The sequence below is a fragment of the Anguilla anguilla genome, chromosome 2 (genome assembly GCF_013347855.1).
Source record: "Anguilla anguilla isolate fAngAng1 chromosome 2, fAngAng1.pri, whole genome shotgun sequence".
In the NCBI taxonomy this organism is placed as follows: Eukaryota; Metazoa; Chordata; class Actinopteri; order Anguilliformes; family Anguillidae; genus Anguilla; species Anguilla anguilla.
This window is the reverse complement of record NC_049202.1, coordinates 38,127,960-38,153,417: the sequence shown is the minus strand read 5'-3', so window position 1 is coordinate 38,153,417 and position 25,458 is coordinate 38,127,960. Positions and strand designations below refer to the sequence as shown.

The window sequence follows — 25,458 nt, the reverse complement described above, 5'->3', positions numbered from 1 at the left end:
TGGTAACCAAACCTTGCATTAGCTAACTGGCCCGCTAATTTACCACCAGCCTACATTGCTCTTTCCAAAAAAACTGAATGCATATCAGCTTAATTATATGTATATATATTTTTATTTTGATTGCATGAGCAACCGTTGTATTTTGCTGCCATCTACTGCAAAAAGAGAAAAGTGTTTTGAACACGTTCAATTTTACACGCAGTTCTTTCAGAGTATCTACATTTTACTGCTTTGGGAATGTCGTCGGTTGGAATTCACGTGTGGGCCTAGATTTTAGGCCTTCGGCTGAGTGACTGTTTGCGAAGTTAACGCCAGGTGCAACATCTGTGGGAGTACGCACGGTGCCATCCACAGACCTCCAGATTGAAATCAAATTCAAACACAGCGACACTAACAAAACAAAACAAAGGAAGACCTGTATGTGTGTATTATATTCCCCCAGTTTAAACAAATTTTAAGTTTAAGGATTTACATGGTTCACCCAGAATGCACAGTTAGGTTGTGCTACCTGACAGTGTTTTCATTCCATTTGTGTCATGGTTCCCAAACCTCTCCTCGGATTCCCCAACCAGATCTAGGTATTGGAAGTGTTCCACCTCAAGCACACCGGTCACAACTAATCAAGGGTTTGATTAGTTGCATCTGGCGTGCTTTGGGAACCAGTGTTGTAGGGAGTAACAGAGCACGAGGAGTGGATACATTGAGCCCTCCATTAGCATCTCATGGTGATTACAGATTTTAATATAGTTGGTAGTCTAAATTAGTTGGTAGATGGTCAACTTTGCTTTCTTAACAATTGAAGTTTCCTATTCCTATTGAAACATTTACATTGTTCAATCCTTTTGTGACCAAGTACAACTGCAGTAACATTTGAAAGCACCAGCATCTCCTGTTCCTAAACAGAGCCTCCTGCACTCACGAAAAGGGGAGAAGATTATTCTCTGCATTCTACTGCAATACTTTTGGCCAGTATAAAGGTGTACTGAAAAAGGAATGAAGTAATCACTTGGCACTAGGAGTAAGGCCAACGCAGCTGGGCCCTGGAGGACTCAAGGTATTGTTCCGTCACACAATTTCCAAAAACACCATAAACGGTCTACAAATTCATCCAGTTGAGAAGCAGTCGAGCACTTCAGATTTCTTTTTTTTATTTTGCACAAAAACCTGCATCTTTGGAAACAATCTCCTTTTCACCAAAAAACCATGTCGGCCATCTTCCAGAAGACTTTTTCTTTGGCATTTCATCAAAAAACAGCATTATAATTTGGGGCCTTGGTACCCCCACCCATATTCCAATACATTTTGCTTACACTCAACTGTAGTACATTTTAAGTCACCCCATGTTCACTCATCCAATCAGCTCATTACACTGTTCACCAGCAATCTAATCCCCCTCCTATCACAGCCTGCCAGGTCACACTGATCCAAGCCAAGGCAGTTTCCAGTTTAAACCAGTCAGCCTTCAGGAGACCTCTCTCCCTCCAAAGCGATGCTAGTCCTGGGCTAAGAGGTTGCAGTTGCCTTAAAACAAGCAACATACAAGGAGTAACCAAAACCTCTCAATTATATCTCAATGTGCCATTTCCAAAGAGGGAAGGGGGAGCAGAGAAACCAACAGGGTCAAGCCACATACTTACTGAATAAAACTGACAGTAGCCTTGCCTTTTGTCCATTTTGGTTATTTATTATTTGTATTTTTTCTTTCTTCTAAAACTTGCTCTGGCTCACCTGAAATAATTTTTTTTTTTTTTGCAAAAGCATTCATGGTGGTGGAGAAAAGTACTAACTGTGTGTATGAATTTACCATGTGATACCTGTGTGTGTGTGTTTGTGTGTGTGTTACAGTCGTGATGGTCTTCGGTTTTTGCAATTGTCTGAATGATCAAGGAAATGGCTTCAGCTCCATGCGAAGGGAGGGCGGGGCTCTCCGGTCTCCCAATACAGCGGCAGTGCAGGTCAAGGTCAAAGTTCAAAAGTAAAAATGGAAGGTGGGTTCTCTGATGCGGGAGGCCCATCAGTCCAATCCGTCCGGTGGTCAGAGCATGGTGTCGTCTCCTAGTCCAGCTGTGGCGCCTGAGGGTCACTGCAACACCAAGCCCACCTGAGGACAAGTCACTCAGTCAGTTTGAACAAAATCTACACCTGGCACAGAGTTCCTCATTAAAACTATTAGTAGCGTAAAAAAAATAACTTCACGTAGACTCTCATTATCAATTAATACACAGCAAAGCGTAAAGAAGAGGCACTGGCAGTCATGCAGCCGCGACGGAAGACATAGTAATCTTATTTCTAGTTTAGCTTTAACTCTGCTCAACCACAGCGCCCTCTACTGCTGCTCACCAGAACTGCAACCTCAGCAGTTTCATTTTGACTGGTTTTCAGAAAGTGGTTGCTTTTGCAGAATTTGCACACACTGAGCATTGTCAACTGAACAAAAAATAGAAACATTTAAAACACAGTGGAGTGTTCTGTGTCGATCAGTCAGCAGTAATATAAAGGGTTTCCTTCAAAGAGGATCATTCATGCATAAATGAAAAAGATTTATGCCAGCTGATGAGTCTTCTGGAAATTAACACTTGTTTAAATTTTCAATTAAGATTTTAAAAAAAGGATAATCTGTATAAAGGAATGTACAGCCAAGTGCTATACCTACTAGAAGTTTTCACACAGGTTACAACTGCCATCATCATCATCATCATTTAATATGATACTTTTGTTCTCAGGTATTAATATCATAACTGCTGTTGCTGAAGCTGACGGTCACCTTTTCTGAGCTCATGCTGGGACACTTCCAATTGTACAGGTAATACTGCAGGTTCCCATCACCAATGCCAAACTTGAGCTTCTCCAAGAAGTTCTTGTTCTCCATCAGATCCAGTGCATTGAAGACATCAAATCCTTTCTGAATACGGAGAGAGACACGGTGTGATGGGACATTCCTCACGGCTGTGCTAGCCCACTGTCTCAGTTCATGTCACTCATAATAAATCCAAAAAAGCACACATACACTGTATCCATAAACCAATAACGATGATGTGCTCAGGGATTTCATGTTTGCTTCTTTATTTTAATTAACTAGCTCAATCATTTATTTGACTGGACATTTTTATGTTCTAGACTACATCTGAAGGCTACACTTGTATAACTGGTAAAAAAAAAAAAAAAAAAAAACATTTTCTGTGGTCTGAAGACTGTATATAAGACTGAAACAGCATTAGTGTCTATTTGTTTATCTGGGGAAACTGGAAAAGAACAAAAACAAGCATGCACATCTGCCCCACCACAACAGTGCATAACCTACCATAAGCCTTTGAATCACAGAGCCAGACCAACTACATATGAGCCAATTATCAACAATCTACACATTACAATTATTTATGCATGCCATTTAAGCTCATCCGTTGGCAAAACAACGCTGTGACTTCCGCTACTACAGCTCACCGATTTGGCCAGGATGAGAGCGTCACCCATGAGGTCCAGCAAGGTGGTGGTGGTGTGCACGTTGTAGAAAGAGTAGGCTGCCTTCAGGCTGTTGTGCACCGGGTGGTTCATGATGGTGGACGGCAGCGTGTAGAAGCTCGCAATGTCCGTCACCGCGCCCTGTGCGTTCTGCGGCAGATGCATTGTCAAGCAGCCGTTAGCAAAAACATTATTCCCACCTACGAGGCCGCAAAATTTATTTCGGCCTCGAAGAATGCCAGTGAAATAACATAAACTGGGAAACTGGAAGGATACAGTTGTGAATACTACCGAAAGCAGTGGACAGTGTCGACAAGGCAAAAGTGTGCTGGAGCAGATTTAAAAAGTGGCAAATTCTAAAGTTTGCAAAATACAGCGGAGAGAACCGCATCATGCCACCGTCTCATTTCTTAGTCGACTACACCGGATTTATTTCTGCCTTCGATGGATTCAGTGCGTCAGCTGGCACAGTGTGCATGAGGTCACTGGAACTACACGGTCCAGCCAGATCTCCAGGCCCAGGTTTAATGCTGAAATATGGTTCTTTGGTATGCACTAAACCTCGGATTACAAAAACACCTATCCAACTAAATTCAGTGTACGGGAGAAACAGACTGTGACTCCTGACAAATGAATTACCCGCATGGTCAACCTCATCATCTCTCACTGGCATTAAAAATACACTTGAGATTTTCTCAAACATTCATGGTAATTTGTACAACTCTATACAACGTTTCAATATAACTTTTGGAAAGCATGGCTAATTGGCATCAGATGCTAGTACAGTGTTATTTTCTTATCTCAAGAATTGTACATTGCATTGCAGGCATTTAGCAGAGCGACCTACACAACTTCATACATAACGTTTCCACTACATCCATTCATACAGCTGAATGTATACTAAAGCAATGCAGGTTAAGTATCTTGCTCAAGGGCAGATCTCTAATGTGACCTGAGGTGGCCCATCGGGGCTGGCTCACTGACCTCCACCACGAAGGTGTCGACGATGTTCTCCTGAGGAGTCAGCCAGTGCTCCACCTCCTCGCAGCTCATGACGGGAGCTAGGTTGAACTGGCGCAGGTACTCCTGCAGGAGGCGGTGCACCTCCGGCACGTCCTTCCTGGTCATGGGCCGCAGCCCCGCTGTCTTCGGGGCCTGGGGGGTTTGGATCAGAGGGAGAGAGGTCAGGACAGCCCGTCACAAATTAAATGCAAAGACAGACTGCTTGAACAGAAGCAGATTTAGTGCAATAAATAAAAGGCAACTTTTACTGACTGACTATATTATCAGATATTCATGAGAGATTTTAATATCTCATGGCCACAACAATGGTGTAACACACATGAATGTTACTTGGCATACTTGAAAGTACATTGGTTTGGATCTGCAGCAGTAAACGAGTTCAAATGACCATTCCAATAAAACCCAATGTGTATTTGTGGATGGGCATAAGCCTTCTTTTCTGGAAATAACAAAAGGTGTCCCTCAAGGCTCTGTCCTGGGACCTGCATCATTTACTATTTATATCAATAATATTTTTCATATTTGGATCTGCTGCTGGTACTTAATGCAGGCAAAACGAAATGTCACGTCTTTTCAAGGTCTCACTCCCACTCAGGACAAACAAAAAATCACCGCTTTTGGTGACAAGTGCATTGATAGAGTATCTTGCTATAAATACCTTGGGATCTGGCTTGATGATTCTCTTAGTTTTAAATTACATATAGATAAATTTAGAGAATAAAGTCAGGCTCCTATTTTAGGAATACATCTTGTCTTAGTTTTAAGATCAAAAGGAGACTCATAATCCACGAGAATATACTCATCAATAAAACAGCAACTGGTCCATTTCCTTTGTACCTCAGATGTTTGCTAATGAGAAATTCACATAATTATCACCTCCACTCTAGGGATGTGATACCTGTCCCTCGTCCCTCAAATGAATTTGGACAGCTGGGCTTCAGATATTCAGCACCTTATATTTTGTGCAATCCACCAAAAAATCTTAAATTAATTTCAACAGCTGATTTTAAACATGTAATTCATGATTCGATGACTGCTATGCTTCTGCTTTTAACCCCTGCTCTAGTCTTTCATTACTGTATTATACTACTGTCTCATTCCCCATTTGTTGTTTGTAACTTCAGCTGTCTAGTTGGGTAACTTTGCATTTTATGTCAGGTAGCCCTTGCAAAACAGATTTCGATCTCAATGGGGTATTCCTGGTTAAATAAAGGTTAAATAATAACGTTTAAAAATAAATGCGAGTTAACAAGAAGGCGACATGCTGACTTGCCTCATTCAGACGGTAGAGTTTTATTGTGCGCTGCATAGTCATGTTCCGGCTCAAGTGCGAGAACTTCACCTCGATCAGCTTGCGCGGATTCAGGGAGCGGTGCCAGTACCTGCCCACACACACACACACGGGCACAAGCTTTCAGCCTCAGAGCATTTGGGGGTGTGACAGACTGCACAATGGGGAAAATCAGTAATGAAAAGAAAGCAAGCACAAAAAAGGTAGGAAAGAATTGATTCCGTTGCCAGAACCTTAAATGTTATCCTTCACATTTAGCCTTGTCGCTGACCCCAAGCACAAAGAGCTTTGTTAATGTAAAGGAGAGGGCCAGAATGAACTGCACAAACCTGCAGGTGCTCACGGGTTTGGGCAGCACCACCCCCGCCGTATAGACGGCCTGAAAGATTCCCTGCAGGTTGACCCGTCTGGTGATCTCTCGGATGAGCACCGGGGCCACCCGCTTGGAGCGCAGCTTCTTGTGGACACAGAGGAAATTTATCTCCACCATCTTCTTCTCCCTGTCGGCAGGGCGAGGTTAGATAGTCAAAACGCCACTTACATACTAACAAAGCAAAGGGGCACTCCGGAAAGCACTGCACCGGGCCACTCTACAGATTTACAGCCAAGAACACCCCCATACAAGTTCAAGGACTGGGTGTTGGTCATATCAAGCAGTGGATGCTGGGTTTGAAAGGTGTGACCATCAATGCCGGAGCAAGGATGCAGTAGGCATGTGTCCTAGTATATATCATATACTACTCTGTGCGTTTCCGAAGCAAACACAAAAATAAAACTTGTCCACTACTCATGAAGACTGGTTTCAAGTAGCCAAGAGGAGAATTTCAAAATTTCAGTTCAAACGCTGTCCATTATTTTTGATCACGTTTTCCAAATATATAGCATTTCTCACAGGTTAAAATCGCTCCACTAGCTCACGAGGAAAGCTCACATCAGGCAACTATTATCAAACATGGTGTGGCAGCTTTCCCACCAAAAACTCAAAAGAAAAATAAAGAGGCGCTGTACTGACGTGTCGTAGATGCGGATGTTGGCCGGAATAGCACTGATGAAGCCCACCAGCTTCTGATTGGAGTTCACCCGAACCCCGCAGTGCCACTGGGGAAGCCAACCCGGAGGACGCAGGGCCCTGGAGCGGATACACGTTAAAAAAAATAATAAAATAAAAAATAGAGCAAGAGAGTAAGTACTATATAGGAAGGAAACAGCATCCAGATATTAATATTATTTTACTTCAAAACAAGCAGGAAGGCTCTGTCACAATTTAAAAGCAACATTTACTCACTTCAACGTATTTAATTCATTATATTTCTACAGCAATGAATGGTGTTTTGGGATTTAATTTGCTGTAGGATACCATGAACTATAAAATTTTTTTGCTACACTGTCCTAACAGTACGGCACCCCTAAATTCTACAGTTTTGGATTATAAGAAAACAAAATGATAGCATGCATTTAGGCTACAGTGTCTGCAGCTGAGACAGAAATTAACATTTCGATAAATACATAAAATAATCTCTAGCAATTACTACGCTTGCATGCTAAACTCAGTTATTATTTATTTAAATGGGTGCTTGGACATAAGTGGTTACACAATTACTTTGGTGGTGGTGATGAGAGTGAAAAACTGGATCTTGTTCACATTTGTGAGGGCAAGGTTAGCCCTTTAAGTATACTACAGTTGCTCACAAAATGTATATATGTAATGCAACATTATGAAGCCATTTCAACATAGTCTGATGCTTCTGGAATAACAACATAACCCCACCCCAATATTCTTCATGTCCACTGGAGAAGCACTCCTATTATAGACTCAATGGTGAAAGTGTCGATACAATGTCGAAGGATAAAACCTTCCCTTTGACAAAAGGTTGCTACCGATTTAAACGCTGGATGAGGAAATACAATGCTGTGCGTCGCCCTGTTTTCAGTTGCAAGGAACTGCACTCACCAAAGCAGGAACTCTGGGGAGTAGTCAAATCTGAACATGTTATCATCATCCTCCACATAGTTCTCGTTTAGCAGGGTGTACAGCTCTTTCAACTGTCAGAGTGAGGGGGGGGGAGAAGGGAAAGTTAGTGAGCCATGAAAGTCCTGCTTAAACCAAACCAAAATACAGGCGTCTGTAACCCTGGTCATAGAGAGCTGCTGGACATTTTGTTTTTACTCAGCAGGGCTGGGACCATTTCTGAACTGATCTGAGAATTGCTTATTAATTCTAATCCAATTGGATTTGAATGGGAATTGAAATTGGTGACAGGATATAAAATTTAAATGGAAGGAGAATTTAATTTGATTAAAAATGAAGAAAAACACTATTAACTTCAATATTAGACACATTGTTGCCAATTTCAATAACAGGGACTATGTCTAAAACACAAACACAAACATTTAATGTTTAAAAACCACTAAAATTCTATATTTTTTAAAGAAACAACCGTTCACTTCTACTTAAAATTTGAATGATGTCCAGAATTAAAATCAAATATTTAAGATACATTTTCCAGAATCAGCCACTTGAAAAAAAATTAAGAGAAAAACAAGTGATAATTAAATGTTTTTATAACAATTTGATATCAGAGGTAGTTATGATATCTATGTGATAGCAAAGATAGTATTTTAAATGGTATTTTATAAATGGCATTAACATTGTTTGCATAAGTGGAAGATGTTTCTGAAAGCTGGCAGAAACACATTTGCCAAAAGAAATCAGGTTTTGACATTATTTACATAAAATTTCTTTGGATGTCTACTTCCTGTAATTCCAATTATAACTCTGTATCCTAGAGGTTTTCTTATTCATGTTCAAATTCCAATTCATGAACTGAATTGGAATTGATTTTTAAAGTTCTGAACTGACCCCGTTTCTCTTCACTTACGCACTAAATTAAAGCAGTTAACATACAGCACTTGGTTCCTTGGGTCTTTATTGGTTGCTGACTTCAAGGTGAAAACACCAAACAGCAGCCACAGCAGCCCTCTAGCCCTTCCATACATCTGTGGGTTTGAAGCCAGAGGTCAACGCTTAACTCACCACGCTAGGGTCCCCCAGATCCAGGGCATCCCAGGTGAAGCCCTGTGGAAGGCTGTAGGGCTCCTCGCGGATGCTAGATTTGTCAGGTTCAATGGAACCGTGTGATGTCACCAGCTCACCTACAGCAAGCACAAGCCAGCCACCAGACCCCAGGAAAGGAAAGAGGAGTAAAGAGGGAAAAAGAGCAAAAGACAGAAAAGGGGAGGCAGAGGGGAAATGGGGTTGTCATGTACGATACGTACCATTTTGAATTTGAATGGAAAAAATAAATAAATAAATAATAATAATAATAATTCTGTTACAGAATTATAGCCGATTTGACAACCCATTAAGCTAAAATGAAACTAATCTGCCCTCCCTCTCCAGCCACTGGGCTCCTTACCTAGTTTGGGGACAGGCTGAGTGTCCCAGAACTGGTAGCTGCGGTGAGTGGCCTCCTCCATGGTTTTGGCAGGACCTTTTCCCAGAGAAAACAGCTCGATGGCAGTCTGAAGCTCCTGAAGCTTTTCTGGAGGTAGTGAGTTCACCTGAGCAAAGCGTCATCGGTCAGTCTGAAGTCACAGAAATACAAAAGTGCACACACACACACGTGCGTGCACACACTCACGCGTGCGCACACAGGAATACAACAACCCATTCAGCTCAGTTCTCTCCCATATCTCTCTCTCGCATACATACTCCTGCTCCCCTATACACACACACACAACAAAACAATTAATCTCTACTCTTTGTTATCTCTCTGTTACACACACACAAATGCACATATACTATTGCTCGCTCACACAAAAAAACAAGATGTCACAAACCCATAGTAAAATACACAAACATACACATCAGAAAACAACACATACGCCCACAGCAAACCATTCAGCACTACTCCCTCCTGTCGCTTTTTCTCACTAACAGGCACGCACATACACACCCCGCTCCCCATAAGCACAAAACAAACTATTCAGCTCTATAATCTTAGCTAACGCAAACACAAATGCTCCCTCACATACCCCTGCTCACTCATACGCAAAAACAGAAGCTCAGAGGAAACGCATACACCCACACACACACAAAAAAAACCACACAAACGCAAACGAACACGTGCGCGAAAACGCGTGAAGCCGCTCAGAACCCCCCTCACTTTGGCTAACGGGTCCGGGGCTCCGTCCTGGCTCCCCGCTTTATCCTTCTTCTTCTTCTGTTTCTTCTTCTTTTTCTTGGCGCCGCTCTCATCCCCCCGGCTCTGGTCACTAAACGGAAACGACAAGCAGAGTTACAGACGAAACCCGCGTCTCCCAGAGAGGCACCCGTGTCCATTCAGAAAACAAAATTATTTCAATAAGAGCCAAAGGAATTTACAGAAATTTCCGGTCCGACATGGCGACAGGTGCCTCTTGCGCGAACCCGTTCTCTCGGACTCCTGGCGCTACGGTTTCGGGCGACGCCGCGTCTTATCTGGGACAGCAGAGAGGAGGGGGTAGGTGCCGCCTACGCCCCCCCCCCACCCACCCAATGCGTGCCCTGCCCTCCGAACATCGGCCTAACTGATGGACCGTGAGCCAAACAGCTGGGCTGCCGCGCGGCGCATGCGGAATTTGCACGCGTCGCAGGCTCGCTCTTTCTGTGTCATCTAGTAATTGCTCCGGGTAATCGTGAGGAAGAGTCAGAGTACAACGTCACTGTTGCTTGCAAACATCTGCTTTGTAGAACAAAAATCACACAACCAGAACTACGAGGGCCTTGACAACCAAACTGCAGCTCAGACGTACACAATGAGTGACAGGTTTTTTCCGTTGAGAAACCCCCACCCTCCAAGAATAAAGCTACCTCCATGCAAGCAAGTTTTGAGATCCCTCAAGTCACATTTGTACTAAAAAAATTGATAAGCCCAGAGGATTAAATGGTATTCAGAGGTACAAACAATCCAGCACTTAAGGAGCGAGCACTGTCTGGGTCATCTTAATCGTAACACCAAACACCGCCGTCTACGCATTCGAAGCAGTGCATCACAACTGTCCACATACAACTGTCAAGAGGTGCAGGTAGATCTGTGTGTCCAGGCTGATGTCACCCCAAAGATTTTTGCTTTCTTTTCCAGGCACACGGACAGACCCCACTCCCGAGAAAACTACATTTAATGCCACCTCTCCACCATAGGTGCTAGGAGAGAAGGGGACAACATACTTACAAAGAAACACAGCATAATCCCATTAGTGTCCGAAAGTGGGGGGGGGGGGGGCGCACGGCTATGAACTCAGCCGCATTTGTAAGGCTAGGGCAGATGTCACGTCACATGACCCCAGGAAATGAGGAAAACAGGGCGGGGTCAGGGGACAGCGATGGCAGCAGGAACAATGGAAGGGTCGCACAAAGCCTTCAATGGATGTTCCACACGGTTCCAGCAGCCACGGCCTCTGCCTCTCAGAAATAAATGGGCAGTCCTCTCTTTCTTTCCCGGTTCTACCTGGATAGGCCTGGGTGCACAGTGTGTGTACCTGTGTGCCACACTGACACGCAAAAGCCCAGTCCGTGCAACACTTAACCGTCCCGCATCTCTTAACACAAAATACACTCGCTGAGGTACACACAGAAAACACTATGGGAAAGGAGGAGTATGCTACGCTTCCAATTCACCGACAGCCTCAGGTGAATCCATGCTGCCTCGGTGCTGCCTTATTTAAGAGGAAGAATTCGCAACGTGTTGGACACTAGAGTAAAACTGGACGTCATCTCAAGACTGAATTTCATTTAAAATGTACATTTTTGTGTGAGGAGGTTCCCAGCCATTAGAATTCAAATTGTAACTACACCATTTAAACAAATACAATATATCTGGGCTAATTGTGGCCCGAAGTAAGCATGGCCAGCACAGATCCGGTCTGGAGTCACTCGCTATATGGGAATCGAAACATACACTACATGGGCAAAAGTATGTGGACAACTGACATCCAACATCTCATCCAAAATTATGGGCATTAATATAGAGTTGGTCCACCCTCTGCTGCTATAACAACCTCCACTCTTCTGGAAAAAGTTTATACTAGGTGTTGGAGCATTGCTGCGGGGATTTGCTTCGATTCAGCCAGAAGAGCATTAGTGAGGTCAGGCTTGCAGTTGGCTTTCTGACTGATCCCAAACGTGTTGGATGGGGTTGAGGTCAGGGCTCTGTGCAGGCTAGTCAAGTTCTTCCACACTGTTCTCAACAAAACCATTTCTACATAGACCTTGCTGTGACCCGGGGACATTGTCATGCTGGAACAGGAAAGGGCCTTCCCCAAACTCTTGAGGAAGTGCAGAATTGTCTAGAATGCATTGTATGCTGTAGCATTAGGATTAGCCTTCACTGGAATTAAGGGCCCAAGCCCAAACCAAGAAAAACTGCCAGAGTCCAAGGGGTGTCCAGATACTTTTGGTCATGTGGTGTACATGTATACACAGCAGAACACATAACATAAAAGTTTAATAAGTGCTTGTGGGAACAAAATCACTTGTTTGAATTACTTAAGGCAGTTTCTAATTCAGTTTAGGAAATATGACCACTGAAGTAAAGACCCCTCCCTAGTTTAGATCCGATTTACACAAATCATTAGGAAATAATTTAATGCGAATATGGGTTGTAACATGCACAATCTTAGACGTATGATTTGCTCTGGCTGCCTCACAGTAAGTCTAAGTATCCTGGAGTGCTGCCGCAGCTTGGGCTGAATTTATGATGAACAGGCAGTTCGATTCACTGCAGCGAGATAAAAATGAGGTCAAGAAGCCTGCCAAACTGTAAGAGCGCGTGCATAATTCACAGCTAGCTACACTGGTTTTGTTTCTCCTCGTAACAATATTCACCAATGCAAGACCGCAGTGAACCGTCGGAAAATACGAGGAAGAAAAAAAACCCTTTAGGCTAATAAGGCTTGGTGTGATGGTAAACAAATTGTTACTGGTGGAGAATGAAAGAATCGTCACAAGTCATGCCAAAACCATTTTAATTTAACATTCGCGCAACTGGAGGTAAAGACAGCCGAGAACAAGAAAAATAAATGGCCTAACACCCGATACAGGCCGCGCGCGACCTTCACATGAACTCCGACAGATGCTCCTTGAGACAGGCATGTGCCAACTGGCAACATTTCACAGAATTACTAGCAACTAGAATGGGTTTTGTGTTTGGAGACTGGATAGTGAGAGTAAAGCCGCTCATTTATATTGACTGAATAGCCATTTCATATTGGCACACTGATTCAAATTCGCTAGTCGTGCCATGTCAAGCGCGACCGCATAAACGAGTTACTGTACTCAGAATCATGCTAGTGGTCAGAATCTGATGGCCGTTCTAGGTAAACCTGAGCCGTTTATTACACGATTGTATACAGCTAACGCGGCATATCAATATTTGAACCTGTTAACATATGTCATATCGGATCCTTTAAAGAAAACCAACGCGTGCGTGCCCCCCGAAACCTTAACTTAGTGAGCCAAATTACTCCATATTATTCATGGATGCCTCGAATACACGCCGTGTTACATATCGGAAAAAGCAGAATTTAAATGTGACGGTTAGCTAGCTAACTCAGGACCTGTTACTGCTCTGAGATTAGTGTTGGATGAACTGTTCGCACGGCAAACGTCTGCTAGCGGTAACTCAGTTGTGCTTGCACACCGTCAGTCTAATTTCACTAATCTTTAAACTACTGTAGTTAATCATTGTCAGCTAATATAACTGGCTGCTCACTAGTGCAGCATAAAACCTCAAGACAGTCGTGTAGCGTCACTCCACGTTTCTTAACTTCAGCTAACGTCGTAATTCTTGCCAGCGCTAACTTATCACGAATCATATCCAATAACGTTAAATAGTGGCAAATCTAGTCAAGTAAAGCACTTCTGTTGCCGGTTGAGTTATATTCTGTGCCTTCGGTCATAATTTAAAAGTCAACAAATCTCGACGAGCTGAGCCGCACATGACCATGCAACCCCGGTGGTACAGACAGAACTACCAAACCCTTAGACCTGCCCACACTCTGGAATGACTTTGCTGTTATCAAATCAACGCAGAGAAAATACTATCAATAAATTCTTTCCTCCAATAGGGAGGTCTCGGTGAACGAGGTTCCGTGAGACAAGGATGGCTATCTGGTTGTGCTGACTAGCCTACAAACGAGCTTTTCTTGCTTCTTATTCTTATTTTAACGACACCATTAAGACGAATGACTTGTCCAATAAAAAAACAGTCTCTATGTTTACCCGTCGTTGAGGTGATGGTCTTCATTTTCGCAGTCGCTGCAGTGTCCATAATTCTCTTCTACCTCCTGTTCTTGCTCCGGTTTCCGTGCTGTCTCATTCTGATCCGCCATCTTTAACTAGGAAGTGATGGGCGTACGAAGCGACCCCGAATCTCACACTGTTATTGGTCGCTAATCGATTTGCCTGCTGGACAATGTAGTTGTTTCTTGTGGCACATGCCGAGAGTTGCATTTCTTAACGTCCCGCCTAGTTCATGACTCAGAAGTTTCTAGATTAAAAAATATTTTTCTCATGGAAATGACATAGATTTGTTAAGTTTGCGAGAAGGTCAAGCTGTTGTATGTAAAACAATTTTTAGTGTTTTCCCATTACACCACGTGAGGGAGACTTATCAATCCCCCTACTGGGTGGTCAAGAAAGACACTCCACATGTATTAAATTGTTTGAAAATTCAGTGTTCCTTATTTCTGATCGAATTAACTTAACAGTTATACTTTCATAGATGTATTTCTATAAATGAATGTCAATTTTAGAAACCTCATTCTTTTAATTTGATTGTTTGAGGAACACTTGCCTTTTGCTGCCATCTACTGCATAAGCAATGCAACATCTTGGTTAAGAAAGACATTTAAGCCTTTTAGACAGAGCGAGTCACGGTTTAACGTTTGTCTTTACCTGACATTTATACAGCGGAAATTTCAAATTGATCAGCTGTATTACAAACAAAAGCACCCATCATGTTTGCCGCCCCCCATCTCTCCCACTCTCAAAAAACACACGCACACATAAGCATGCACGCATGCGCGCACACAGGCGCGCACACACATCTCCACGGCTCATACAGCATTTTGGAAGCTCACACTTCACAAATAAATGATTCACGGAGACATACAGATTTATGCATTTAAAACACATTTTTATTGATTTAAAGCATGCTTTCCCCCCATGTCTGTCTGCTTTGGTTATGACAATCCTTCAAGACACCTTAAATAATAAACACAGTTCATGTACTTACAGCTTCAAAGATAACCTTTTTTCTATTTTGATTATTTCAGGAATTAAAAGCATTAAAAAACTAAATAAATATTGCACCCATTTTGACTCCCTTGCAATCATGTTTCCTAATATCAAGCACAGTCATATCCTTCTCATACTCCTGTGGAACAAAGTGCTTTGAGCCCAGTATTGCCGGGTATCTGGAATGGTATCCAAGCAGGGACGAGGCACAGACAATCCAAAGAACAGGCTCCATAAGGTTCCACAGCCTACAAAGCAGGTCAACAGAAAGGACCAGTCCATTAAACTACTGCCGAGGCCAGCTCAAGCTCATGACAACATCCACAGACTGAACAGCACGGCAGTGCATCCATGGCAAACGCTGCTTCGTCTTGAATCAATGACATTATAAAAGTACCATGAAAGATGATATATATGAAAGCGCTTCAATCACAATTAGGACACAAGGACGAACTAAGAGAAACAGGATTGAAATGAAAATAATAATTGGCACATATGAACGTAAATAGCCAAATATGGTCACAGGACATGGGCATGACAGTAGCAGCTGTGAATAAGCTCGAGATGAAAACACACACGAGGAAGTCCAGTTTTTCAGTTTTTTCTTCTTAAAAACACTTCAGATCTCAAGTGTCTGGCTGACAGCTCGGCCAAAATGCTTATTGTAGTCACTTCTGTTTGTATATAGTGCATGCAAAAATCATTAATAACTACTACAAAAAGCAAAAGAGACAATAACAAACACTTAACGTTAATATTTGTGTAGAAAACATTTGATATAAAAATGAAATAAAATAAAAATTTTAAAGCATTACTGACCTCAGGCCAGTGGAACACATCAGAATAATACTCATCTCAGTAAAGGGATATTCCCAGCACTGTTCATTGCCCTGGTACCTTATTGGGCTGACACAGAATATTCAGTAAGTTACTGTATATATAACAGTTATACTGAACTATTCAAGAAGTGCAACATTTTCATAATGTTACAAATGTATATAAGTAAATGTATATATGTAAGAATGTTTTACATATGCAGGGCAGTTAGGGCTTTGGCTAATACACTGAAGTTCAAATCACAAATAAGGAGAAAATTAGATAATAATATTAGAGGAATACAGTCATACTTATCTCTTGACCTTAACTCTGTAACACTAACTAAAGGCCCTGCTAGCGAATCAGATTAGTGCATTATAATTAGCAGTAATTCAATAATGGTCACATTTACACAGATCCATATGATGAAGTCATACATTAAAAAATGTTATTCAATACAATTTGAGTTAATAAATATGCTATAGAATGTGTGATGTTGATGTGGTAAAAATTTGAACTCTAATATATTATTTACAAACATTTTTAAAAAATAAAAAAGTCATAGACTGTATCCATACTTTTTTTCCTAAGAGGCACTATGATCAATACTGGAAAAATAAAGGACGGATTTTTAAGATGTCTAAAAAAGATTATCTTGGGGTGAAGGCAAATAGAAATTTCTAAGCTCCAAGTCTCCAAGTTTCTCTTCCTAAACATTGAAACCTGTGAGCATGTGGAAAAAATACTGCAAGCATTCCTATCGCTAGTTCCTGCAACAGAAGCTAATGGGCGTATTTCGAAATGACTCTTGTTACGCCCTACCGCCTCTCACTGCTACGCAACATTTGTGATGAGAAAGAGAATTTAGAGGTGTGCTGAGAGAATTCCGAGCAATCTCAGTCATTGTCTAATCCAACAACCTCAAGTTCATATGACACATACATGCACATACAGTGCAATATCATCTTTTAAATACTTTGAAAATGAACAATATAGATAATGCCTATACCTAAGACTTGTCAGAATTATTTCAACTGTTTATGATCTGTAACACCTATTGCTGTAACATTTCTAACATATCTAACAACTACACTGCTATGTCTATGTCAGTATCTTCATACAAAGCTACTCTATTTAAATGACCAAAACTGGTCTTGAAATGTCCTGGACGTGTTCTCGTCTTTGTTTAGTCAGGAACACACGTGTCTCCGCTGTTGTGTGTTTAGCCAGTCCACGCAGACATGGAGTAAGAGGGTTCAATAAGGGTGAAGGACAGATATGTACTATGCGGAGGTACAACCATCTCCTGATTGCATCACTTCCTACTGCTTATCAGGGGGGCTCCATAAGAGTTGATAATTGCTGCTTGCCTGAGGGTTCAAGGTCTGAGGAGCGGACCACATAGTGATCTATATTTTGTTAAAGATTACAGCCGTTAAAATAGGCATTTTTAAAATCAGACCCATTGGCCTGAGAGAAATGATTGTCAGGGCAACTAGGTGTACAGCTTTTGGTCCAGTTCTCAAATACAACACACCTGGAACCACACAGTTAGCAGGTTCACATCCCAGCACAGTAAGTCCTGGCTAAACCAATAGATTTAGTGTGAGTAACTTGGATAAATCTATGGGTCAACAGGCAAAGCATTCTGGGCACACAGGTGGTCAGCTCTGGCTCGCGCTGTGTGAAGTAGCATTCCCTTCTCGCAAACGAAGGTCCTCCCGCATATCTGGTTCTAAAGGGCTCAATGGGGAAGTGGACAAAGCAGGCCACCCTGCTGTCTTCTTTGTGACCACCAGGGTCGGCAGGTCAGGGGAGCACAGGAGCAGGTCAGTGACGGGGAGGGGACGCCATCTTGACCGGACTGTTCTTGCGGGTCACCTTGATGTGGATGAAGAGCGTGGCGGGGGACAGACTGGAGCCGTCGGCTTTCAGCAGGTGGACATGCCGGTAACCTGGAGGAGGAAAGGCGGCAGTCAGGGGTGGTGTGACTGGTGGAGCAGGCTGAGTGCCCGGGTTCATGCCCCCAAGCACACGGGTCAAGGCGAATACCACAGAAAGCCATCTTCGCTGTATTACTTATGGTCGTGCCTTCAATAATTTAACTGGTATTAAGAGACCAGTAAATTAATGCAAGCAACACTATGGCGGGGTTAACTACTACACAGTAAAATGTCGAGTGTTAATTCAACTCTTAACAGATATCATTTGGTCCCACATTCCAGAGTGAGACCAAACGATATCTGTTAAAGAGTGGAATTAACACTGTTAAGAGTTGAATTAACACAGGACATTTTACTGTGTACAGGAAAGTCACCCTCATACACACAAAACGCAAGCCTGCACTCACACACATACACAGTGCAATGGAAGGGGGAGTACCTGTACGCATGCTAAAGAAGGGCAGGGTGAACTGGCCCACAAAGTCGTTCTTAGAGGTGTAGTCGTGGTCCTCCACCACAAAGCGCACCAGGGCCAGCTCTGGAACCTGCAGCTGGAAGTGCAGGGTACAGTCCCAGCGGGGGTTGAAGCCTTCGGAAAGGGAATGAGGAATGTTAATAAAACACACATAAGCATGAGATGGGGGGGTCAATCCCATTTCAATTCAGTCAATTCAAGAAATTAAATTCACTTGATGAAAAAGCAACCCACAGAGAACATTATAGGCAGTTTCCAATTCATTAATTGAATTACAATTCCCCGCCTGAATTAACTGAATTAAAATGGAATTCACCAGTCTTGTACTATAGTATTTCACTATGCACCACCAACTACACCACACAGTAGCGCATCAGCATGTATCAGATTTACAATTACAGTTGCTGCTCACCAGAACTGCGTTGGCTTTCATATCACATTGTCCATAGCACTGTCAGGTACCACTTGACTACAGGAGCTGAAGAATACTTCATGCTTGAAGAAGCTAATTCAACAAAAGTAGGCCTGAACATGGAAAGTGAGCACACTATTTGGAGAAGGAGCGCATCCTCTTCGGATATCAGGCCAAAGTAATTCAGATACGCGTTTAGCACAAGTGTTCATATGTCTGTTATGAAACGAAAGGGCGACACTACCATTGTTGTCGATGCGCTGGGTTTTTTCACGAGCGTTATCGATAGGGACCCCATGAATCTCCACCGTGACCTGAGGGTCCACAATGGATTTGGGCTTCTCTGTGTCCAGCTTGGGGAGCTGCTGGGCCGATATCACCTGACCAGGAGATTAGAGATAATAAATTATCTAGCAGCCATACTGCTAATGTGTTATAAAAACATTATAATGTTAAAACGGTAAAACCTTTGCAATAACTTTCATATTAGGTTAGCCAGTCCATTCATAACTACAGCATCAGTAATGTAACAGATGCGCAACCCATTTATGTAATAGAATATATAACATTAAACAATGTATATACATTTATATACGTAATGTCCCTTTATGCTATGTTGTATGGTTATGGCTATGCCCCTTCCCAGAATGCCGCTCACCCGGAGGGTGAGCAGGGTAGGGATGTGTCCGGTGCTGCCGGTTGGGTTCTCGGGGTTGAAGTCGGAGTCGGGGCTCCGCAGGAAGCCGGGCTTCAGGACGTAGCCGCAGCCGCCGTTGGTCAGGAAGCGGCCCTGGTTCAGGTCCATCTGCTCGCCCGGGGTCTGGAAATTCAGGGCCACTGCAAGAGAACACGGTCAGCATGACACGCTACACAAAGACATTTACTCCTGTGCTATCGTCCTAGTGTTGTAGCTTGTACTTCCCCCTGGTTTAACTTAGCATAGATCGGGTCAGAATAATGTTCACATTGCAGCAGTAACCCGGGCATGCAGATTTTTCCTATACAATATCCGCAGAATCCGCCCCTTTCTCACCACCTACTCAACCCTCTCCTGTCCAAGCAATGGTTCTATCCCGCCTGGACTACTGCAACTCTCTTCTGGCTGGACTACCGGCATCTGCCACCAGACCCCTGCAGCTCATTCAGAATGCTGCGGCTCGTCTGGTCTTCAACCTCCCCAGACACTCCCACGTAACTCCCCTGCTCACTACCCTCCACTGGCTGCCTGTTATAGCTCGCATCAAATTCAAAACATTGGTTCTAGCATACCAGGCAGTCAAGGGATCAGCCCCAGCATACCTTCACAAGATATTCAAACCCTACATGCCAGCCAGATCCCTCCGTTCTGCTACCTCAGGTCGCCTAGCACCTCCCCCTCTTCGCACCTGCACTTCCAGAACACGTCTCCTCTCTGTTCTGGCCCCACGATGGTGGAATGACCTCCCTGTGGAGGTCAGAACAGCTGAGACTGTGACCCATTTCAAACGACGACTGAAGACCCACCTCTTCAGGCTGCACCTCTCCCCATCCCTTCCCCCCCTGTAAATGACTAAACTTAGGGTTGTAACTAGGCAGCTGTTTAATAGGTGACTTAGTTGATGCGCCAGTCTTAACGACTACTTGTATTTTTATTTATTTTTATTTTTCCATAGATTGCGTTGTTGCCGTTCTCGTTGTTAGTGTTAATCAGTTTAACCACCAGGGTCCAGGTTGAACTATGCGGTTGTTCCCTGTACTTGGACCGGTACTTCTCTCTAGGGGTTTCGTCATACTTGTTCCTGGTTATGGTTATACACTTTGTTGTACGTCGCTCTGGATAAGAGCGTCTGCCAAATGCCTGTAATGTAATAATGTAATGTAATGTGAACTGGACGGTGTTCTGGGCTATGAATAACCGTACGAAATGAGTATTGTACCTTATCGAACCTGTGTTTTGTAGTTGTTCCAATGACCTTGATATGCAATTTTGTACATCGCTTTGGATAAAAGCGTCTGCTAATAAATGTAATGTGATGTAATGTAAAGACAAGCTGCAGCATGTGACCGAACAAAGCAATACAGACATCGACACTTCAGAACATACCAATCAGCTACACTGAAATTTTTTTTTCATGTCTCATTTACGAAGAGCGTACACTTATTTGCGTACACTTTTTAGAACAGTTTTCCCATTTAAAGCGTGCTTAAAGTTCAAGGATGGAATTCAAGTTTGCACACACCATGCTCACACCATTAGTGTGATGTTATACAAGGACTGTAATGTAATGTAAGGTTGTTGTTTAGTTTCATTACCAGTAATGCAAGTGACTGTGATAGCCAGTGGTTCTGTAATTGTGAGATTGCATAGGGCTAGTATGCTTTTTAACCACCTGAAAGCTGGACTCAGACCACTTAACCACCGCGGAACTGACCTATCTGGCAGCCACCATTCCACATGTCCTGCGGGTTGTAATTGGAGGATTGCAGGCGCTGACCGGATGGATAAATCCTACTGAACTGCCTGCTGTTGTAGCAGACGAACTGTTTTCCTGCAGACGAGGAGAGAGGAGAGGATAGCGACAGTCAGTCTTGCACGCAAACGCTGACCAGTTTAAACTCCACGTCACAGACAGCAGTGCACAAGACATATTTATGTTAGAAACAATTGTGTCCGTATGAGTCATAAAATTGAGCTCAGACCAAGCCAGAGACAGAAAAAGAGCACGTCTTTGCACCCTGCCCTTTGACCCCAACCTTCCCGCCCTGACCCCGCCTTACCCGATTCCTTGATGAGCCTGAGGGCTTCGCTCTCGGAGAAGGACGACATCTGGGCGGGGGACTTCTTGGCGGCGTGTTCGAAGCTTTGGAACGGCACGGCGCGGCAGTACACGACCAGGTCGGACAGCTCCGCGCTCAGCTTGGACGACGCAGCCTGACAGGGCGGCAGTGTGGTATAATGGGTAAGGTGCTGGTCTTGTAACCTAAAGGTCACAGGTTAGGATTCCCGTGTAGGACACTATCGTTGTACCCTTGAGCAAGGTACTTAACCTGCATTGCTTCAGTATATGTCCAGCTGTATTAATGGATGCAATGTAAAAGTTGAGTAAATCGCTCTGGATAAGAGCGTGTGCTGAATGCTTGTAATGCAGACACCCGCACCGAAACAAACAGAGAAAGGGCATCTTAATGAAAAAAACCTTAATCATTATTGACATCTTTTCTCGCCAACTACAATGTTATCGTGGACTGATCGAAAATCTTATTGACTAAACCCAAATGAAACCATAAAATGGAATGAGGAAAAGCAATATTGGCAGAACAACAGGCAGGGGGCAGCACATTTACACTGTTACTATTTCTGTTCATAATTATGCCATACACACTGCCAAGCTATAATTTGCCACATCGGAATGAATGAAACTGCAGCTCTGGCATTCATACAGGCTGGCAGGAGACAGGATTTGTGTGCTAGGATAAACAGAGACGATTACCATGTAATATATCACATATCTGGTTGAAAGGTGGTTAGGTCATAGAAAAAACTCCCTGGATAACCAGTTCTACTGGCACATCAGGTGCAGCTGAGGAAGACCTATCATTGTGATCGGGGCTTTTGCGTCACCTGATGCAACCTGTATTTTGTCATTGCTATATGTGAACACTACACAACAACGCACAAGTACATGAGATTGTTTGCATTGATATTTATTTTCTAGGAATATGTGGGAGAGATGACACAATACCACAAAATGGCTCCTCCTTTCAATCAATCAATATGCCCAGAGCCAAAAGACAGCACCTGGCTGAGTCACATATCTGCAAGCCATTTCCCACTCACCCTCATGTCTAACAGAGCCGTAACCCTCCAGGTTAGGTTAGGGCAGGCGAGCACAACAAGTGCCAGTCTATTTGGGGACTTCTGTCCTTAATAATTTAACTATCCCAGTATTTCTTTGTTCTGACATTTTTGATAGTCATCAGCTACAGCCACACACTCACGTGTTCGGTGAAAAGGTTTTACTGTGATCTGACACGCATTTACTGCATAGAGCTGTTACGAAAATTAAGCCAGAATAACTGGTTAGAAGAAAAACCGGAACACGCAAGCCAGCCCTCCAGGATTGTTGAGTTGAGCTGATCCCATGTTTGGTTGGTCAGTGTTCTAGGGAGTGTTTAAAGCGTCTAATATAAAGCATGACCCCGACTTTATGACGAAATCTCTCCTCTTTCATATAAAGATGGTATTCCGTGTTTTTTCGAAGTTGCTGGTACCATTCTATCCCTTAAGTGTACTATTTACATAAAACAGTAGTTTGCCCATGGCTTTCATTCTACTCCTGAGGTTTTCATTTCTGTCTTGGGAAAAGCCACCTGGGCTACTGTGAGTAAATTCCTTTTATTAGGCTCAGACACTGTGAATGCCTGTGGCTCTACAAGGCCAGGTTTCAGGCTCGCACTGTCTGCCCTCGTGATTGCTCTACTGAAGGTCAGTTTCAGCTAGAATCTGAGAGGCTTCGGCACACCCTTAAATTCTTAGTTCAAAGTGATGTCATTTTTTTTATAAACAATGGTTGAGGCCAAACTGAGAAATTTAAAAATGTGAATTGAGAAGACACAAATGTAATCTGAGGTTCTGGAATTCTCCCACTACTCTCAATTAACAACAGATTTATCATGGTCTTTTAGTGATCTTTGCTTGAAGAAAGGTTGCATATTGTACTTTTAAACATGAGCACCTTGACATATTTTAATATGCATATATCTTTAGTGTACTGTAACAGAGCTCAACCTGGGAATCGACCATACAACCATCAGGTTACAAACCAGGCTGCGTGGCACAGCAATTAACCTTCAACTACAAAGAATGGTTGCTCAGACATAAACTGTACACTGAAGCATACACATGGTGTTTACATAGACACATTACACAGCATATACTGTATTACAGGTGGGTCATGTCCCTAACAGGCACATGCTCAGACGGACTCACCTTCCCAGGGTCCTTCTTGGCTCTGTTCTTGTTGCCTTCTCCGGCCTCATCTTCTGAGCTGGAGCCGGAGCTGGAAGAGCAGTCCGTCTTCCCTGTCCGCACGCTTTCCTTCTTCCCCTTCACCAAGATCTTCCACTTCAGCTCCTGCAAACCGTGTCATTTCGCAAACATCGCTCAGTACGGACACAGTGATCCACAACACACTGAAAAAGGCACACATTTTTTTCTATATTCGAAAATAAAATGGTGAAAAAACACGGTGTTCAGCCTCTCGCATACACAAAACAGGATTCCTGTAGGCTGTGTGGGACTTTTGTGCCACCTATAAACATATAAAGCTCTTTCAGGACAAAAGAGATGCTGGACTTGTCATCTGCTTCAGGTAAGACTGTACATTTATCTTGTATGTGTGAAAGTACATGCCAGAAATCAGCTAACATTCTTCTGACATTGCTATGTAAGTGAGTGCTGCAGTACAGGCATTAGCCCATACACACACACATACAATCAGTAGGACCTGATGCTAAATAATAAAAGGGATTCTGATGAGGACGCTAGCTGACAGATGGCGGCTTTGTCCTCTTTTGCAGCTTACGTGTGCGGTCCCCCTTCCCCCACCTACACTCTACATAAGATTCCCAAATTTACTCTGGCTCCCGTGTCATTCCCACAGACTACATAAGAGACCTGCATTTCAGCCAATAATGGAAGCCACTCTGCTAGTGTAGTTTTCCCAGAATGGCATGGAGTGCATCTCTTGCTGAGTTCCTGAGACTGGTGCCAGGTCATTTGACTCGAACCGTGAGAGAATGTTCCCAGTCGTTACTGCACATTAGTTTTTTACAGTGCGGCTTCGCATAACTCTTTGCATATTATGAATGTATGAATTACATACGGTGGGCATTTACTGAACCAACTCAAGACGGTCATCAGGCAGGACAGCAATTTGGGAATCAAGCTTGAAATCCTCTGGTTATAAATCCAGTTCCTCAGCTACTATGCCACACTGTCACCCAGAGATCGACTGCTGTTTAAATACCCAGTGAATGAAGGGTCGGTAATGCAGAGTGGCGACAAGACAGCCACTCGCGCTGCGTTTTCAAACAGTGGGGGGAGACGATGAAGTGATCTAAAAACGCAGTGGCAGCTCCAAGGCAGTGACGCATCATTTATTTAGAGAAATCCTCAGTTTTGCCCTCTGCCAGAAAGCTGCCTCACTCCATTAGCATACCATGCTAATGTAACGTGGCCTGCAGACCAATAAAGAAAGCAAGCAGATTATCCAAAACCAAATGAATCCGATTGGATATTCCACAATATTAAAAAATTTAGCATTCAATTCACTCTCGTAGTCACCATTGGTGGACTCAGTTTACCATGAAAAATATAGCAACATATGAAGTTTTATTACGTGACTTATTTTAAATAATATTCATAATACATTCAGCAATTAATAATAAGCTTAAATGCATGAGGAACAGACCAAGAGCTGAATATATACAATTACATATTTTACTTTATGAAAATTCTCATGGCAGCATTTACATTTGCAGCTGTGGCCATGGCAACGATGTAATGTCTAGTTGCTCTTTACGTGCATCCATCTGTGTTTAGGACAACTGAGACAGCCTCCTGCACCTCATTGACTTAGAGAGCTGGTAGTTATGTTTAAATGCATCCATGCTAATTGAAAGCAGCACTCCCCATTCCAACCAACGTATCAACTGACACGTGGCTAACATCCTACATTCTTTTCCCGCTGAGCACATCTCAAGCACCACATTGGTACAGAA

The 25,458-nt window shown here is 43.1% G+C and overlaps 2 protein-coding genes across 4 annotated transcripts in view; both read right to left on the bottom strand.

The window, feature by feature from the left end:
• Window positions 1-1,126: 1,126 nt before the first annotated feature.
• Window positions 1,127-14,181, bottom strand: LOC118221395 (glycylpeptide N-tetradecanoyltransferase 1-like). Of its 2 annotated transcripts, none has more exons than XM_035406440.1 (12): window positions 14,034-14,181; window positions 9,940-10,048; window positions 9,190-9,334; window positions 8,808-8,926; window positions 7,725-7,816; window positions 6,786-6,902; window positions 6,103-6,273; window positions 5,756-5,864; window positions 4,444-4,614; window positions 3,442-3,609; window positions 2,765-2,902; window positions 1,127-2,101 (listed from the first exon to the last, which is right to left on the bottom strand). In XM_035406440.1, the coding sequence occupies exons 1-12, from the start codon at window positions 14,141-14,143 to the stop codon at window positions 2,081-2,083; spliced, it is 1,470 nt and encodes a 489-aa protein (XP_035262331.1). In that variant the 5' UTR covers window positions 14,144-14,181; the 3' UTR covers window positions 1,127-2,080. The 2 variants fall into 2 exon arrangements, with proteins under 2 accessions (XP_035262331.1, XP_035262332.1); XM_035406441.1 differs by lacking the exon at window positions 14,034-14,181 and adding an exon at window positions 10,158-10,280.
• Window positions 14,182-16,135: 1,954 nt separating this feature from the next.
• LOC118221774 (1-phosphatidylinositol 4,5-bisphosphate phosphodiesterase delta-3-A-like) overlaps window positions 16,136-25,458 on the bottom strand; it is a 29,704-nt gene continuing 20,381 nt past the window's right edge. For both annotated transcript variants that reach the window (XM_035407143.1, XM_035407145.1), the window contains 7 exons: window positions 23,666-23,809; window positions 21,454-21,607; window positions 21,108-21,224; window positions 19,355-19,533; window positions 18,941-19,076; window positions 18,249-18,398; window positions 16,136-17,821 (listed from right to left, as the gene is read on the bottom strand). In XM_035407143.1, coding sequence (XP_035263034.1) covers window positions 17,697-17,821; window positions 18,249-18,398; window positions 18,941-19,076; window positions 19,355-19,533; window positions 21,108-21,224; window positions 21,454-21,607; window positions 23,666-23,809 — 1,005 coding nt within the window. In that variant the 3' untranslated portion in view covers window positions 16,136-17,696. The remainder of the gene's footprint in view (window positions 17,822-18,248; window positions 18,399-18,940; window positions 19,077-19,354; window positions 19,534-21,107; window positions 21,225-21,453; window positions 21,608-23,665; window positions 23,810-25,458) is intronic.

Coding starts and splice junctions, on each gene's coding strand:
- LOC118221395 (XM_035406440.1), bottom strand. CDS start 14,143: ATGGCGGATCAGAATGAGACAGCACGGAAACCGGAGCAAGAACAGGAG. Junction 8,927..9,189: donor TCAGCCTGTCCCCAAACTAG/GTAAGGAGCCCA, acceptor TGCTTGCTGTAG/GTGAGCTGGTGACATCACAC. Junction 7,817..8,807: donor ATCTGGGGGACCCTAGCGTG/GTGAGTTAAGCG, acceptor TCACTCTGACAG/TTGAAAGAGCTGTACACCCT.